The 18,651-nt window shown below is 42.0% G+C and overlaps 1 protein-coding gene across 10 annotated transcripts in view; it reads right to left on the minus strand.

Moving 5' to 3' along the window:
* Xkrx (XK related, X-linked) overlaps nucleotides 1–18,651 on the minus strand; it is a 99,377-nt gene that overhangs the window by 10,335 nt on the left and 70,391 nt on the right. For 5 of the 10 annotated variants that reach the window (XM_063280190.1, XM_063280188.1, XM_063280192.1 and 2 more), the window contains 2 exons: nucleotides 17,036–18,651; nucleotides 1,241–6,912 (listed from right to left, as the gene is read on the minus strand). The exon at nucleotides 17,036–18,651 is cut by the window's right edge and continues 32 nt beyond it. In XM_063280190.1, coding sequence (XP_063136260.1) covers nucleotides 1,241–1,572 — 332 coding nt within the window. In that variant the 5' untranslated portion in view covers nucleotides 1,573–6,912; nucleotides 17,036–18,651. Of the gene's footprint in view, nucleotides 1–1,240; nucleotides 6,913–17,035 lie in introns of those variants that run through there. The other 5 variants (XM_063280193.1, XM_063280195.1, XM_063280189.1 and 2 more) reach the window with 4 other exon arrangements.

Consider the following 18,651-nt stretch of genomic DNA (forward strand, 5'->3'; position numbering starts at 1 on the left):
CAGAAGGAGGACCAAACTTAGAGCTCCTAATTCAAGCCACTGCCTTGTAAAGATAGCCTGCATTTTCTGTGATGGAACATAACCAGTTCCTCCTTGTTTAAAACAATATGGATAAACATTTTACAGATTTATGGAAATACAACTGACAGATATATTCACAAATAATACATTTCATTAATAGGGTTCCATTCTTAATACCTTTCAGATGTTTAAGATCTCTGATGAGCTATCTTCCTATTGTGATTACAACATCAACACTGTGACCCACATTCCTCGGCTGACTACAGATGTTTGTCTCTCTTACAGTCATGACAAACTTGATCCATTCCTCCCTCCTGACCTCATAACTTATGCAATTATTTCTCTATAATGAAACCCCATAGCATCTAGATGAGTCTGTGGGTCTAGATGCCTGTCTCCCTACAATTAAGAACGTTCTCATCTTGCTCGAAGCAATCTGAATGGAAATACCTAATACTAGCGCTCTTTATTAATGACTCCAGACAGAGGTGTACTGCCTTCTTTTGGTCCTTCCAATCTGTGTATATTTGCTGCAAAAATGTAACAAAAAATAAGCAAGAAACTGATCTACCAATAGCAAAAACTGAACTTCATTGAGTTGTAGTACGAGCTTGCTACCTCCTATTACATAAAGTACTTTCCAGATGTCAACTAACTCTAGAAATTTTGAAAATGGCCAAAGAAGTCCGAGGTGTTAAAACTGACTGTCAGAATGAATGAAGGCAGGAGTACATTTTTATTCACTCATTAAACATCTAAATAGGAGAATTCAAATTATAGACTCTGGAGGCTAGGATTATAGCTCAATGAAGCAGCACTTACTTAGCCTGCCCACTACCTTGGGTTTCATCCAAGTAAAGTGAAAAAAAATCACTCAGTAGCTGTAGCTTGAGAGCACAAAGTGACCATATTTGTTGTCCCATACCTGTTTTCACAACACAAGTGAAATTAGATAATTCTTTCAGTAAGAATTATCTAATAAAGACTTATTGGTGATAGCACTTATGGTCTTTGAATACATAGCTATGCCACAAAGTTACTATGGCAATACCCATGCTTTCAGATAAGGTTTGGGGACTGGAGCCAGGGAAATAGAGCAAGGAGGAATGGAAGAATTGTTTAGATTAGAAGCACACTATCAGTTGTGTAAACATTATCCTCATCCTCCACTGTACCTGTTTGAAGGAGGTTGGTTGGGGAGAGATTTAAAAATGCTCACCTGATAACAGGTCCCAAGAGGATTAGATGCATAAATAATGATAGTGGTCTATCTTTGGCCAGGTCTCTGTGGACAAAAATGAGGGTCAACTGAACCATGATGGATGAAAACATAAAAAAGGAAAAGGTGTATGTCATCCAGAAGGTCTCGTTGTTCTTTCGGTAAATTCGAACCATATACAAGGCAGATGCAGCCTCCCCGCAGTACAAGAAGGTGGAGAAGAGGATACTAAATGGAAAGGTAAAACGTGGGTTAGGCCCACGGATGACATCTTCCAGAGATGCGATAGGAACCACATTTGGCTCCTCAGGAATTTCATAAACTCTGTCCATTGTGGAGACTCTCTTATCGTCTGGAGTTCAGAGTTCTTCGCCATCCATCCCTAGAAGAGCCCTCCCCCCTCGTAGCCACTGGTGTCCAAGTCAGGTGAACCGTGGCTAGTCGAGTCCCTGAATGAAGATCAACAAGTCAGAACAGGAGACACCTTGATTCCAGACTTAACTCAAGAGTCTGGAATGGAGAGTCCAGGGGGATCTCTTTGAACTTCACTCTTGATCGGCCCTGGAATGCAATCTTCAACATATGTGCTGAAAAACTTGGACAAGCACTCCAGCACTGAGTCTGGTGTCCAATTCCAGGCGTGTGAAAAGGCAAGGAACAGCTGTTTCCGCCGAGCCTCCTTTCATAGCCCCCCAGGCAGGGGAGTAGCTACTTTGAGGAGGTACATCACATCCTCAGCCGCTTCTCCTTAGGGATTCTCATCCGTGTATCCTTTCCAGTCAGCAGAGAACTGAGCCGAGGTAGAAGAGGGAGCACAGCCTGAGTGTCCTGTCAAAGATTCAGTTCAGTACCTAGGTTTTCATCCAACCTGCTGCTAGGTTGTGCCTATAAGTTAGCCTGCTCACGGGCTCAGCAGAGCTCTCTCAGGACCTGTACGGAGGCAAATGTTCTCAAGTAGGTTCTCCAAGCCCCGCCCCTAAGACCGCCTGGCTGGGGGCCAAAGTAATGCCACCACTGTCCCCAACGATGTCTCCTCGGAAAGAAGCGGAGGAGTGCAGTGCGTGGTACCCGATAGAAGAGGCTGGAGGGGTGTCTTCACGGAGACACTTTGCTACAAAAGTCACAGTTTGAGAAGTGTGGCAGGTTCTGGGCTTTGGTAACTATGGCACCTGGATGACTTGGGTGGGGTGGTGGTGGCGTTGGCTGGGAGAGAGAGCTGGATAAAACAAAATAAGCCAGAGTTCCAAGATGAATAGCCAAAGGATGCTCCAGGTAGCGAGGCGCAACACGAAAGGACCCTGCACCAGTCTTTAGCAGTATTTCTCACCATGACTCCGGGATTCAGGAGGGAGCCACAGCTTTTCCTCTTCTCCCGGAGCAGCAGCATGCACCCACTTCTACCCCGCCCTCCACAGCTAGCTAAAGTAGCTCGCTCCCACACTCGCTCAACCCACGCAGTTAGGCAGGTGTGTCTCCCTTGGCCGCAGGGTTGAACCTCCCCAGGTCCTATTGCCCTCCAGATAATATCAGAAAAGCGGGAACCTAAGTAGGAATTGGGTCAGAGGTTTCCCATTCAGGTAAGTCTGTATGCAGCAAAGGGAAGATTGAATCAGATAGAGATCAAAACTCAGAGCCAGCCTACAGACGCGGAAAGCACATAAATGCCTTGATTTCTGCTCTTACAAAAAGAGGCCAGGGCAGAAGCTTTAGAAGAAACTTTGGTTAAAAGGCTCTGAAACGGTGCCAAATTCTGAAGTGCCAAGAGGGCTGTTAATAACCATCCATGGGAGAGGGGTCTTAAAGAGCGTTTAAAATTGCCTCCGTTTTTAAGGGCAATCCTCCCCCATCTCACCGAGCTTTTGTTTTCATGCTTCGTTTGCATAATCCTAAACCTCAAAGAAAAAAGAAAAACATCTGCCTCGGGGTAATAGAAATGTAGCAGACCCTGTGTCAGCAAAAGGAATCTATGGGAGGGAGTGGCCAGAGAGCAGCCACAAAAAAAAAAAAAAAAAAAAAAAAAGCCTCAAGATAGACTTGGTCTTTGTCATTTACTGTCTTTGTCAGTCTGTATGCCTGTGTTTGTCTACAGACGTTTCCTCAATTCTCCTTTCTACAGGGCAGACTGGAGGACAGATTCCACTCGGAAAGTTGTCTCCTGAGGTACAGCTGCCCCTGGTCTAGCAGCTGGTCTGGAGTCTCATACTTCCTCTTGTGTGCCCTCTCTAAGGAGATGATACTAGCGAGAACAACTTCTTTAAAAAATGTTGATGGTTTCGAAGGTTTAACTGGAGGATGGGTGCTCTGTCTGGCAGTACACAGTACATAATCTCTTTGGGCTGCTTTCTTTCTTTTTATTGGTTTGGAGGGAGGTTGTGGTTTTGTCTGTTTTTCCGAGATAAGGTCTCACTCTGTATCAGGCTGGCCTCAGACTCACAGACATCCACCTGCCTCTCTGCCTTCCAAGTGCTAGGATTAAAGAGTGTGTGTCACCTGCTTTAGCAAGCAGCTTACAAGGCATGTTTCAGGCAGAGTGAAAACTTCAGAAGAATATCGTGAATTAGTCATCCAAACAGAGAAGCTATAAAGACAGTGGGATAGAACTGCAATATTCTTTCTGCCTTTCTGTATTGTGCCCCATGCCTTCACCACTCCCCCAATCACAGCTCTACAGAGTCTTCCTACTTTGTTTCCAAATGACTGGTTAGTCAGTCTGACACCCAAGGCTATCTGTAATCACCACTGCCTCTCTATAATTTTAGTCACCCACGCCACCAGGCTGCACACCTTTTGCACCAGTCCAGCAAGTTTGCTCACTTAGCCATATTCCTCCTGCTCACCCCACGTTCTATGCCTCATTGATGCTATGTACAGCTCACTTCAGGCCTTTCTCCATTAGTCCAAACGCTGATCTTCTTTCGAGGGCCACCTTTAACCTTGGCAAGCCATTTGTAACTTCCTCTACCCTCATCCTTGTGCCATCTGTACACAGCACACACTCTGTTTTACGAGTCCTTCTACTCCATTTGCTCTGCCTTCCCAATGGAAGTAGGAACACAAGGAAGATGCCTAATGAATGTTTAGTGTGGTTTTCAATGACAGTGGTGACCAACAAATGGTGATGATGAAGCTTCCTCCCCTTACTTCCTCCATGAAGCCAGGAAGAACTCAGTCAGACTAATTCTAAATGCTAAAGCCATTATAAGTGGACCACAAAGTCCTGTGGCTGAATATCAAATCGTCTTCACCCATTTAGCTCACAGAGCATGTCAATCCGTGGAGCTGTCCCTTCTCAGGCATTTTTTTTGTCAGCACATTTTAGTCTCAAATTACAAATTATTTCAAGTGTATTAATTTTTATGTTCCAACTAAATTATTATAGGATCTTAAGGTTAGGACTCCTATTTTATTGGATTCCTCCAGGGCTAGTATAAACGTGTACATTTCCTGACATCTGATTCCTCTCATCAATCAGCTTCTCTACTTTCCGTCTTAAGACTCTCTGGCACTATAGGTCACTAAATCCTTTGGTCTCTTATTTCCCTGTTCCTTTGCCCTACTGGAAGAAGCTAACAGAGTGTCCCTATTTCTAGCAATCTTTGATTCATTGGTATATTAGTTATTGCTATGATAAGATACTCAGTAAAAGCAACTTAAGGGAGGAAGGATTTATTTGGGCTTATAGTTCTTAGGGATACAGTCCATCCTGGCAGCAAGAGCAGGAGGCAGCTGCCATATAACAACCACTGTCACAAAGCAGAGAGTGATGAGTATGCGTGCTCAGCTCACTTTCTCCTTTTACTCAGTCCAGGACCCCATCCATGGAATGCTAGCACCCACAAGAGTCAGGTCTTTGCATTCCATTAACTTCAGATAATTCCTCATGGGCACACCCAGACACTTGTCTTCTTGGTGATTCTGGATCCTTGACAACCAAGATTAGCTATCACAATCAGTCAATTTCTTTGGGTAACTAACTCTTAGTTCTTAGGACAGGGGACACTGAAAATGCTGACAGTAATTAGACTGGTGAGGCCCAGAAGCCACTTCCTCACTAAAAGCACAGCTCTCTCAAGAGCTAGTTAAGTGAAATGAAGCCCATAGATGGTCCTCTGAATTCTAGGTAGTGTTCAAAGGTCAATTTCCCCCTTTGTAAAGCATCAGAATTGTGCAAAAAGGGGAGGCTGAAGCTCTGACTCTTTTTACTCACACTCAGTCCAATTCAGCATGAAGAAAGACTGAGTCTAAAAGTCACCTGGTCTAAAAGATCTTGGAATCTTTACAACATTGAAAACCCCTCAAACTTTGTGATGCTTGGGAACTGTGTTGGACATGCCAATCCAGTATAGCTGGAAGAACATTGTTCATAGGCCTTCCAGGAGCAGATCTTATAAGGGCACAAGAAAAGAAGAGGGGAAAGAAAGTAAGAAATCAGCAGCAGGTGACTGATAGAGCACTCATAGAGTACCAGTCTCTGAAAGGTGATGGATGGAAAAAATCAATAGATAGAATGGAAGGATGGCCTCCTTCTATAAAATGCTCATTTTCAGCTACAGCATCCACTCCCTCATTAGTATCGCCCACATAAGCCTGAATTCAAAATATGGGTGTGTACACTCTACAAACTCACCCCTGGCATTTTACTTTAAAAAAACTACTTAAAATGGAAAAAAATGTAGTAAAAGTGAACATCTAAATTAGCTTTGAAGAGAAAGACATGCACTCACAAAATGTACCATGGAAATGAGGATGGTGTTGCCAGGCAGCCAGCAGCATTGCCTGGTGGCAGTGAGAGAGGAGAAAGTGCATAATGGATATTACTTATTTTTAAAATAATAGCTTTAAAATATAATTCACATACCATATAATACAGCTATATAAAAGTACACAGTTTAGAGGTCTTAGTTCAAAGCCATTTATTCATTACAATAATCTAGTTCCAGAACATTACTTCACTCCCCCAAAGAAGCCAATATCCATTAAACACCCATTCCACATGTACCTTCTCCTAGATGAAGTAACTACTAATGTACTTTGCATCTCAATATATTTGCCTATTCTAGACTATATTCATCCGTTTCTTTTGCCAATAGGTATTAAACCACAAACTCGGTGACTCATGAAGAAAATGAATTTATTTTGGTTATTAGTTCTGATTGAAAGGAGATGGATCGTATCTGATGATGACTTCCTTATCAGTAAGTGTTCCCAGGTGGCACAGGTGACAGCATTGGAAGAAACAGTGAGTGCCCATGCGTTTGTGTATCCTCCTTCCTTCTTATAAGCAACGAGAAATCCATCTTAGAGCCTCCACTCTAATACATTATCTAATCACAATCATTCACTCCCTGAAGACTCTAAACACTATAATTAGATTATGTTTCCAAACGCTTCATACTTCATGACAGGCATTAATTTCAATACATGAAAACCTGGAAGAACGCTCAAATTACAGGCAAATCAAAGCATAGGCATTTCATGGACTTGTACAATATGTATAACTTTCATGGCTTCTTTTACTTAGCCATGGTATGCTCAAGGTTCATCCACATTGTAGTATATATCAGCCCAGCATTCCTTTAAGATGAGTAACATTCCATTGTACAAATATGCCACCAAGAAATAGCATCAACTGGAGTTGCTGGTAGGTCTGAAATTCAGGGCAGGGCAGCCGTCTAAAAAATAAGGAAGAGTTAATGTTGCAGTATCCAGTCCAAAGGTTTGAAGCTCAAGCACAACCCTAGGCTTCTTTGGGAGACGCTAGCCTCTTCTGGTCTTTCATGAATTTGATAAGATTCAGTCACAATATGGAGGGTTATAAGCTTTGTTCAACTGCAATGATTAAATGTTAATCACAACTGAAAAATTTTCACAGTAATATCTACACAGGTGTTTGGACAAACAACTGGTTAATCATAGCCTGTCCAAGTTGCCATGTAAAACCAACTGTTGGGCAGCTCAGATGGCCTAGCAAGTAAATGCATTTATCATGCCCATCTGAAGACTTGAGTTTGATACACAGATCCCATGGTGAAAGGAAAGAACAGATTCTCCAAAACTGTCCTCATGATGCAATGTACATGTCCTCACACACAAACAGAGGACAGGGAAACACACACACAGACACACACAGACACACACACACACAGAGAGAGAGGGGGGAGAGAGGGAGAGAGGGAGGGAGGTGGGAGGAGATAAATCAAAATTTAAAATGGTCACAGGACACAGGATTGTTTACATTCTTTTGGCTTTCATGAATAAAGCAATTAGAAACTTTTGTGTACAAGTTTTTGAATGGATGTAAGTTTCCTTTTTAAATTTTGTATACATGAATTGAATTTTTTTCCCTTCATATATGTCTGTGTCCTGTGTGCATGCCTGGTGCCCTTGAAGGCAAGAAGTGGTCATTGGATCCCCTGAAACTAGAACTAGAGATGATTGTGAGCCACCATGCGTGTGCTAAGGATCAAGCCTAGGTCTTCTGGAAGAGCAAGAGGTTCTTCTAAATACTGAGATATCTCTCCAACTATGTGTGTTTTCTTTTATTTGTGTATGTGTGGAGGAGGGTATGTGTTTGCATGCACATGTGGGGGGTATATGTGCGCATGCATGTGGAGGTCAGAGGTTGAAATCCAGTGTCTTCCTCATATCATTTTCCATGTATTTCTTAAGATGGGATATGCTACCAAACCAGGAGCACACTGCCTAGACTGGCTGGCCAACAAGTTCCAAGATTCTTCTTGTCTCTATCTTCCCAGGTACATACCACCAACCCCAGCGTTTTATGTGGTTGCTGGGGACCTGAGGTCCACATGCTTTCAAAACATGCACATTACCCATTGAACCATCCTCCTCAACCCAAATGTACTTTCAATTCATTAGCAAATATGTATGATCTTTTCAAGAAACTGCCAGATGTTTCCAAAGTGGTTTCATCATTTTATATTTCCATCAACTGCATATAAGAATCCCAATTTCTCCACGTCTCCAACAACTGTTGCCAATATTGATTATAGCCATCTTACTGGATTTTAATTTGCACTTATTTGGTAGCTAGCTTCCTCGATTGAATGACTGACTGATTGTGGAAGAGCTTTTCTCTCTCTCTCTCTCTCTCTCTCTCTCTCTCTCTCTCTCTCTTTAATCTTTATTAACTTGGGTATTTCTTTTTGTTTCTTTTTTTTTTTAAATCTTTTTTAACTTGAGTATTTCTTATTTACATTTCGATTGTTATTCCCCTTCCCAGTTTCCGGGCCAACATCCCCCTAACCCCTCCCCCTCCCCTTCTCTATGGGTGTTCCCCTCCCCATCCTCCCACCGTTACCGCCCTCCCCTCAACAATTACATTCACTTGGCAGGAGCAAGGGCTTCCCCTTCCACTGGTGCCCTTACTAGGCTATTCATTGCTACCTATGAGGTTGGAGCCCAGGGTCAGTCCATGTATAGTCTTTGGGTAGTGGCTTAGTCCCTGGAAGCTCTGGTTGCTTGACATTGTTGTACATATGGGGTCTCAAGCCCCTTCAAGCTCTGTGGAAGAGCTTTTGACTATCAGTTTACCTATATTCACACAATTATTTCAATAAACTTTTCTGAACACATGCATGTTAAAAATTTTTGTGCACAGTGGCACATACCTATAACCTCAGCACTTTAGAGGCTGAAGCAAAAAGATTGTGAGTTTCAGGCCAGCCTGAGCTGCATAATGACTTCCAAACCATCCTGGGATATATAACATGTTTCTGTCCAAAAAATGATAATTTATTAGCCAGCAAAGTAGCTCAGTGGGTAAAGGCCCTGGCTGTCAAGGCTGGTGATATGAATTTGATATCCAGAATATACAGAGAGAACTGATTCCCTCAAGTTGTTCTCTGACCTCTAGTCCCAGGAGCTTGGTGCATGTACCTAAACACCCAGACACCTAGGCATGCAAGCACACACACAATTAACTTTGTAAATATTTATAATTAACAATGAACAAGACAAAGGTCTTAAAGAGTTCACAGTGTACAGAGAGTATGTATAGTGAGCACTTGTCTTCTTCAGAGCTTGTTGTCTATCTGGATTCCATTGCTTATGGGAGAAGCTCAACAGGTCCTGATGCAAAACAACTCCCTTTTGCAATCAGGACACGGGTATGTGATTTAGATAATCCACTAATACATTCCTTGAATTGGGAGCTGATGACCTTCCGCAATAATCCACAGATGCCTCCTTGAATTGGGAGCCTGTGACTTATGGCAATCAAACATGTTTGTTTGAGACTATTATGAACATGTACCATCTAGTTCTCCAAATGCAGGGTGTGCAGTTAGCCATTGCCCTAGTTGCTATGATCAAAGTTTGCTATTTTGCTCTGAGACCACACTGCCCCTTCAATAAGTGAGCAAACAAGTCCAGTTCTTAGAAATATAGGACTATTCCAACGCTGACTTTGGTTATAGGACTCTAAATCAACGTAGTCAATAATTTTATTAGACTTGCACATCAGTCTAATACTCTTTCTACCCAACAGTCTTGCCCTCTCTCCTTCATAAAACTAAGACTTACTTACATTGTAGTACCAACAGCTTTCCCAGACACCTTTAGGGTCCCACCCTATTTTCTGTCAGGGTTTTCTACCAACAAATCTGTTATATATCTCATCCATCTTGGTACCCACTACTCAGAGGACCTGAGTGTAATAGCAGATGTGGTAGTGGCAGTGGCTATTATGATGTTGGTGTTATAGCTTGGAATCTGATTCTCCAGCACAACCAGTGATTCTGTGAGCTACTTAATACAGTATCAGTACCTTCTTTTTGCCCCAAGTAGTTATCATTTTCTGTTGCTAACAACCAAGAACCTTTTGGATTATACAGAAAAAGATCAAACGTATCATATTATAACACAGCATGATAAGAGTTGGGAGAGAAGCCCAGAATTTGGGAGTGTAATATGATCTCTTGAGGGGAAAAGAGGATTTATTTCACTGTATGGCTTACAGTCCTTCACCAAAGCAACTGAAGGCAAGAACTGAAAGAAAGGCCATGGATGGATGCTGACTATTGGCTCAATCCTCAGGGCCAAATACAAATACCTTTCTTTTTTTATTATTATTATTAACTTGAGTATTTCTTATATACATTTCGAGTGTTATTCCCTTTCCCGGTTTCCGGGCAAACATCCCCCTAATCCCTCCCCCCTCCCCTTCTTTATGGGTGTTCCCCTCCCCATCCTCCCCCCATTGCCGCCCTCCCCCCAACAATCTAGTTCACTGGGGGGTGCCCAGGGGTGATGCCACCCCTATTCGGCTAGGCCCTCCCACATTAATCATTAATTTAAAAGAATGTCCTACACACTTGCCTACAGGAAATCTGATAGAGGCAATTTCTCAATTGAGGTTCCCCTTCCCAAATTACTATAGGTTGTGTGAAGATAATGAAAAAGAAAAAAGAAAAAAATTACCATACTTTTAAAAACAAAACCAAAAACATCATTTTGTTTCTTTTAAAACAAATATTACAAATAACATTTCCTGAAAGCTAAGGATAGAGGGTGAATTTTATAAAATTCATAGCCAAAACTGACCATAGATTAATATACTCAATGAGAAAAATAATTCACTCACTGTTTAGTAGGAAATTATGCATTAAATTAAGTGAAACGGTATAGCTTGAAATACAACACATTAAGAAAAAAAATCTAACATTCAGATATAATGTGCTAAGGAGGCAAATTTAATATAGGTTTTGTTCAATAGTTTTGATTGGTTCTATTATTCAAGTTGGAATAAGCCGAAGAGTTCATTAACATAAATAATATTAAAACCAACCTTGGCTGAGAACATACTCTATGCCCAGTGCTACTGTATAACTAATGTGATACTTGAAATGCCCTCATCACTTAGAAGCTATGACAGGCTCCAATTTTAGATGAGGAACTGAAAGTCCAGAAGAGTTGATAGACTCATCTACCCTCAAATGGCTCAGAGAGTAGAGTTGAGATTCGAACCCAGGAAGTCAGGCTCTGGTATCTGGGTCCTAGTCACTTAAACAGAAAATGGTATTAAAAATGCTCATGTGGCTTGCAGAGAAATTTCAGTAATGGCTTTGACAATTGCAAGGATATTAGCCAGGAAAATAAACACAACTTGAGAAGGACAAAGCTCAACACAAGCTGAAGTGCTTTCCACACTGTACATCTTGTCACAGTACTATGCTCCCAACAACATAACTTGCTCCCAAACCCAACTACCATTCAACATCAATGTTCTACTGTAAAATGACCATTATACTCAAATTTAACGGTATATGGGTGGGTGTAAGAATTTGCCCACCTCTTCCAACCTGTCTGGAAAACTTTTCTGCCTTATTTTCTCCTATATCCCTGCAATTCAAGTCTAGATTTCTGCCATTTGGTAAGATTCAAATTCCCTACCGTTTTTCTTTAGAACAATTAAGCTTCTACTGTCTGCTGCTAATTCTTTTGATATTTAAACTGATCTCAAGAGTACATGCTTTATTTCCCTAATTAGCCTCAAGGATTTCCCATGAGCAGTGAGAGCCGTGCCATCCATTATGACAGCCACTATCTACATGTGCCTATGTAAAATTCAACTAAGTGCCATCCAGTAAAATGAAAATTGCGATTCCTCTATCACATTAGTCCCACTTGAAGTACTCAGCAGCCACATGTGTAATTTCGTGCGGGTACAGAACATTTCTACATCATAGAAAATGCTAGTAGACAAAAGCAGAGTCTGCTCCGGCTCTCACAGTTGTAAGTACTCTTTCTGTACTCTCCCTCTAAATATTGCTTCCTTTGAACGTAAACGAGCACAAACAGGGCTTTTTCTTTTCTTTTTTTTTTTTTATTAACTTGAGTATTTCTCATATACACTTTGAGTGTTATTCCCTTTCCCGGTTTACGGGCCAACATCCCCCTAACTCCCTCCCAACCCTCCCCCCATTGCCGCCCTCCCCCAACAATCACGTTCACTGGGGGTTCAGTCTTGGCAGGACCAAGGTCTTCCCCTTACACTGGTGCTCGTACTAGGATATTCATTGCTACCTATGAGGTCAGAGTCCAGGGTCAGTCCATGTATAGTCTTTAGGTAGTGGCTTAGTCCCTGGAAGCTCTGGTTGCTTGGCATAAACAGGGCTTTTCTTAAACTCGGCAAATTCCTAGTCCTAGTACGCCAACAAGGAATTCAGAAGATAAATCTCAAAGGTAAACATCACTTCACACATATAATCGCATCTCAAAACCTTTGTCTTTTTTTTCAATTCTCATCCTTCCTGACCCCTCTGTTACATTCAGCATTATGAAGAATAGACACTTAAATTTCCTCAAAAAATTCATCTTTCTTTGCTTCCCAGGCACTGTAACCACAAAACAATGGCCACTGATTTACTTACTACGTATCCGGGTGTCAACTACTGCCCAATATCCTTTAGATACCTCAACCAACATATCAGGGAAGAACTATTACTATAAATCCAAAAAGTTTTGAAATCTGAAACTTTTTGCACACCAGAAGCATTTAGGATTTGAAACATTTCAAATTTCAGATTCCAAGATTGGAGATGTTTAACTCATAAAGTCTACCAAACTATTGCAAAATCCAGAAAACTATGAAATATGGTCCCAAGTATTTCAGAAGATACCCTCCCCGCATTATCTCCATTTCATAGATGAGGTATCTGAAGTTCATAGTTCATTTGGATTGTCAAAGTCACTGCAATAATGGTACAAAGACACACTCAAACCTCTTCCAAAGTTCTTCAAGTGAGTCACTACAAGATAAATAAATAAAAGCAGGCAGGTGGGCTATGAAAAGCAACACCAAAGACTAGAAATAATCTATGCAAAACTGTTTCCTCATTTAACCCTTTCATATCCTTCCAGTAGGTTTTCAATTGTTTCAACAGTTTGGGGAAGCCAAAGAGAATTACCAAGTAATGGAACAATAAACAAATTAAACATAGTCACAGTTGGTCTAGGAAAGGAAAGATCACACCTCCGATTGTCCAGAATTACAAGAATTTTCTTGTAAGCCCTTTACATTAAAATCTGTCCAGAGCAACTCAGGGTGGTGATCCAAACACTCTATCAATGGTCCTTTTTAATCACACAAGAGACTGCATGTTTTTGGTTCTCTGTTTTGCTCTCTATATCTGCAACTATGGCCAAGATCTAGTGAGACATGACATATGTGCTGGAGGAGTTGTTGCTCAGGCTGAAGCTCTCACCTACTTCCCAGTGTTTCTCTTTTTTCACCTTGTTTGGACAAGGCCTCTCTTCTTTCAGTTGCTGCACTGCATATTCCAGGCTGGCTGCCCTGTGAGCATCCAGGTGATTCTCCTCTGAACATCTCTTATCTCACTCTCACTGTAAGGATGCTGGGGTTACTCCTGTGCATCGCTGCAGTTGACATTTTTTTCATTTAATTTAATTTTTTAATTTATTCACTCTACATCCCACTCACTGCCCTACTCAGGGTCACCTCCTCTCACAGTCCTTTCCTCTCTCCCCTCCTCTTCTCCTCTGAGTGGGTGGGAGCCCCTGGGCTCCTCCCCAACCTTGGCAATTCAAGTCTCTGTGAGGCTAGGCACATCCTCTCACACAGAGGCCAGACAAGGCAACAGAGTCAGGGATAGCCCTCTTTCTAGTTGTTCAGGACCCACATGAAGACCAAGCTGCACATCTGCTACATATGTGTTGGGAGCCCTAGGTCCAGCCAGGGAATGTTCGTTGGTTGGTGGTTCAGACTCTGAGAATCCCAAGAGTCCAAGTTAGATGATGTAGGATGTCATATACCTGAAGGCAGGTACAAGATAGAATGAGGCCTGTTATTGGATGAAAAGAAAGGATGGGCGGGAGAAAAGTTTTAGAGAGGAGAAGGAGACTGGAGGAGACAGGAGAAGCAGCGGAGAGAACATGGAGGCTGATGTTAAGATTCCACGCTGTACCTTTACAGGTTGTTATGAATGTTCTTAAGGATGGATGTGTACAGGGCTTTGTATGTTTAGGTGGGCAATTATATCTTATCAGTTGGATCAGAGGTTATTGTATTGTGTGTTCTTTCTTGTGGCGATTTAAGCTTAAGAGAGTATGTGGTGGCTGGTGACACTGGGCTGCCATGGAATTGGGATGTATATGTCTGGCATGGTGGCAACCTGCCTTGGGAACTGGATGGGTAGAGAGATTGTTGCCAGGCTCAGAGAGAAGCCATTGGCAGTGTGATATGGGATGGAGCAAAGCGGGTGAGAGGCTTTGCTGACTGAGATGAAGATATCTACCAGATATCTTGGGGCACTACAGTGCCAGGTCTAGTATGGGGTAAAAGAAAGATTTTTTTAATTTTATAGCAACAAGGTGACTCTGTTGGTTTTCCTGTGGAGTTCCTATCACCTTAGGGACCTGCAATCCTTCCTCTTATTCTTCCTTCAGTGTCCCCAAGCTCAGTCCACTGTTTGGGTGTGGGTATCTGCATCTGTGTGAGTACAGCTGACTTTTTATGAGTTCTGGGAATTGAACTTGGATCATAAGGCTTTATCCACTGAGCAATCCCATACACACACACACACACACACACACACACACACACACACACACACACACACAAACACAAAAACATAAACACACACACACCACCACCACCACCATCACCACCACCACTACCACCACCACATACATAAGAAGAGAGACAGAGAGAGCATTGCAGAAGTAGGACAAGGGGCCACCAGTTCTTTGCATTCATCTGTAAGAAGTAGAAGCTTGGTTATGCAATGTGTGCACAGTCATTAACTCCAGCAGCTAAGGCTTACAATGCTCAGAATACGTTATAGAAGCCTGGGGAGTTGGATGGATTTAAAAACTTATTATTTTTTATAGGAAAGTAAAGGACACGGTTACTATTAATGGTTTCTTCTCCCCACATCCTCAGTTTCTGTGTCCTGGTATGGAATACTGAGTTTGACCTGCTTAAGGATACCAACAAAACAGGATAATGTGAGACAGTAGTAAATATGTGAGGGCTTCAGCCTGAGCACCAACTCCTCCAGCACATCCCAGTCATGTCTGACTAGGTCTTGGCCACAGTTACAGATACAGATCCCAAAACAGAACCAAAGAGATACAAACAACCTCTTGTGTAATTAAAGGGGCCCCATTGATGGAGTGTTTGGATCACCACCCTGAGTTGTTCTGGACAGATTTTAATGTAAAGGGCCTACAGGAGAAAACCCAATTCTGGACAATGGATGGTGTGATCACTCCTTTCCCAAACCCACTGTGGTTATTTATTGTTCAATAACTTGGTAGTTGTCTTTGGCTTCCCCAAACTGTTAAGAGGATGGAAAATCTACCAGAAGGGTCTGAAAGGGTGAAAGGAGCTCGAGACAGTTTTGCATAGGTATTTTTTTTCTGTTCTTCAGTGCTGCCTCCCATCTCTCAAGCACTTCAGTTGAGGGCTATTCAAGCTGTTGTCTCCATTTTACAGATAAGTATTTGAAGTTCAAAGAATTTGATTTGTTCAAAATCAGCAATAACAGAATTAGGACTACCAGCCAAACCCCTTTGAAGGCTCTTATGAATCATGACAAGGTCAAATAAATAAAAGACAAGCGGTTAAGAGCACTTGTAGCCTTTGCAAAGAACCAGGGTTCAATTCCTAGCACCCACCATGGTGGCTCACAACTGCCTGTAACCCGAATCCCAGGGCATCCAGTGCCTTCTTCTGGTTTTTGTAGGCACCAGGCACAGATGCACATGCAAGTAAACCCCTCATATACATAAAATAAAATCAGTAAATATAAAAATATTAAAATTAGAAACAGATGGGGCAGGCCATGGTCTTTCTACAACAGAAGTCGTGTTGGCTACTTCTTCCTTTAGGTTTCTTTAGCTTCCTCACTTACTCTACCGTGTTGCTTTCTTCCTTTGCAAGTTTTTCTTTATTGCATTGTGTATGTGTGTATGCGGGATGTGTGTGTGTGTGTGTGTGTGTGTGTGTGTTTGTGTGGTGTGTGTGTATGTGCGTATGTGGTGTGTGTTTGTGGTGTGTGTATATGTGGTATGTGTATGTGTTTGTGTGGTGTTGTGTATGTGGCATATGTGTATGTGGGGTGTGTGTGTGTGTGCATGCACTACATTGTGCATGTGGATGTCAGGGGACCAATTGCTGGAGTTGGTTCTCTCCTTACACTATGTGGGTTCCAGTGATTGAACTTGGGTCCTCGGGTTTGGAGGCAGAGTAGAGTTACCCACTAAACCATCTTGCTGGCCCTCTGAAGATTTTATTTTTTAAAGTTTTATTTTTTATTTTATGTGTATGTGTGAGTGAGTGTCTTCCTCTATGTCTGTGGTGTGTGTATGTCTGATGCCCAGGGAGACTAAAGAGGATATCAGGTCTCAGGGAACAACAGTCAGGTGTGAACCACCGTGTAGATGCTGAGAACTGAACTCAAGTTCTCTGCAAGGACACAAGTGCTGTTAACCATTAGAGCCCTTAGATTTATTTTGTGTTTTGTGTTTTGTGTTTTGTTTTGTTTTGTTTTGCATGCATGGTAGATGTGGACAAAGTCATTGTATATCCAAGTCTCCTCAAATTCATGTAACTGAGTCTGGCCTTGAACTAACTAACTTCCCTACTTCCTCCTCCTAAGTGCTGAATTTATAGGCATTATGTAATCTTATTCCTGACTTCCTTTAAATGCCCTTGTCTCAAACAAGCAACAGTTTCTTCCAGATTCAGGCTTGACGGCCACACAATGAACATTAAAGAGCACAGAATGGAGTGGGTGTTGTGGTATATACCTGTCATTCCAGCACTTGAAAAGTGGAGGCAGAAGGGTCAGGAGTTCAGATTTAACCCTGGCAACATAATAATAGCAAGTTAAAGGCCAATCCAATATACATAAAAGCTGTCTCAAAAATAAATGTGCATTCTTCATAAGGTTGCCGAGGAGGCCACCGAACATAAAGCCTGCATAACACAACACATGGAGACAGTCAGGAATAAATGATAGTAATTAGTATTCTGTAAACTGACACTTCTGCACATCCATAGTTATCTGAAGACTACAGCCCTTGCTTGTCTTATCTGATGATTATCTGAAAGCATTGTAAAAGCCAAGATTAATCAGAGAGAGAGAGAGACGGAATCATATTTGGTCATATTCTGTTAGGTTTATTTCATTGTATTCTAATTCTTTGAGAATTAAGACTTCATCTACATCACTCAGGGTCCTGACAGGAGACAGATGGCACGCTCAAATTATAATTAGTAGAAAGTTTAATGAAAGGACTATCTATATGGTTTTGGCAGAATAGTAAAGCCAGGGAGGGGATGGCAAGGGGTGGGGGAAATAACTTGGGACTGCTTCTATTCTCTGTCCAAAAGGAGAGAAAGAACAGCTACCATTTAAAAAAAAGAAGTACATGTAGTAATGAGGATTCCCATGAGGAGAGATATGACATTTAGTTCTGGTACAATAGCCAGCCATTGGCAATCCTGCAAGGAGAAAGGCAAGAATGAACAGGACGACCACAGTTCCTTCCTTCTGATGTCCTGCCAGGGATTCCATTGCTCAAATCTACAAGAAGCCAGAAAGAGAAAGAAACTCACTGGTGTATAGCTTCTCTTCCCTAGATACTGAAAGGGTTGGAAAGGGTAAACAAAAAAATGTATGATACATATGTGTTCAACCCAAATATATCCAAGCCAGCATACTGCATCCCTCTTACCAATCAAGAGAGAATGGACTACTATTTTGTATAAAGCTAAACTTGACTAGTTTATCACTATACAAGGAGCAGGGACTCAGCCCTTTGGAAATTCTGTAATAATGCAAAATGCAAGGTACCAGGATGTAACTGGTTTGGGTAGACTTATCACACCAACTAGACACATTTGTCCCAGTCATGTGTGATATGTGTGTGCATGCCTGTGTAAGTGCAGGTGTTTCCACATGTATGACAGCATGTGTGTGGAGGTCACAAGACATCCTTAGGTACCTTGTTAGAGGCAGGGAGTCTTCGTTGCTCACCACTTTGTAAGCAAGGCTCCTGTCTTGTCTCTATCTTCCATTTCCCCATAAAAGAATAGGAGTTACAGATCGGTATACTACTATGTCAGGCTTGGAATCCAAACTCAGACCCTCATGCTTGTACAGCAAGTGCTTGCCATTTTCCCAGCCCTCAGGCACTGTCGATGACAGGATGCTCTTGTATTCCTCATCTTCATATTGTCTTCACTTCCCTTTTCTCATTGACAAGGCCAAATATTTTCAATGTGTTGCATTTTTAAAGTTTTTGCATTTTATTTCATTATGTATTTTGCCTGCATGTATGTGTACCGGGTGCATGCGAAGACCTCAAAGGCCAGAAGGCATCAGGCACCCTTGAGCTGCTATTGGCCAGTCATCAGATGC

This window comes from Rattus norvegicus, chromosome X (genome assembly GCF_036323735.1).
Source record: "Rattus norvegicus strain BN/NHsdMcwi chromosome X, GRCr8, whole genome shotgun sequence".
Classification (NCBI taxonomy): Eukaryota; Metazoa; Chordata; class Mammalia; order Rodentia; family Muridae; genus Rattus; species Rattus norvegicus.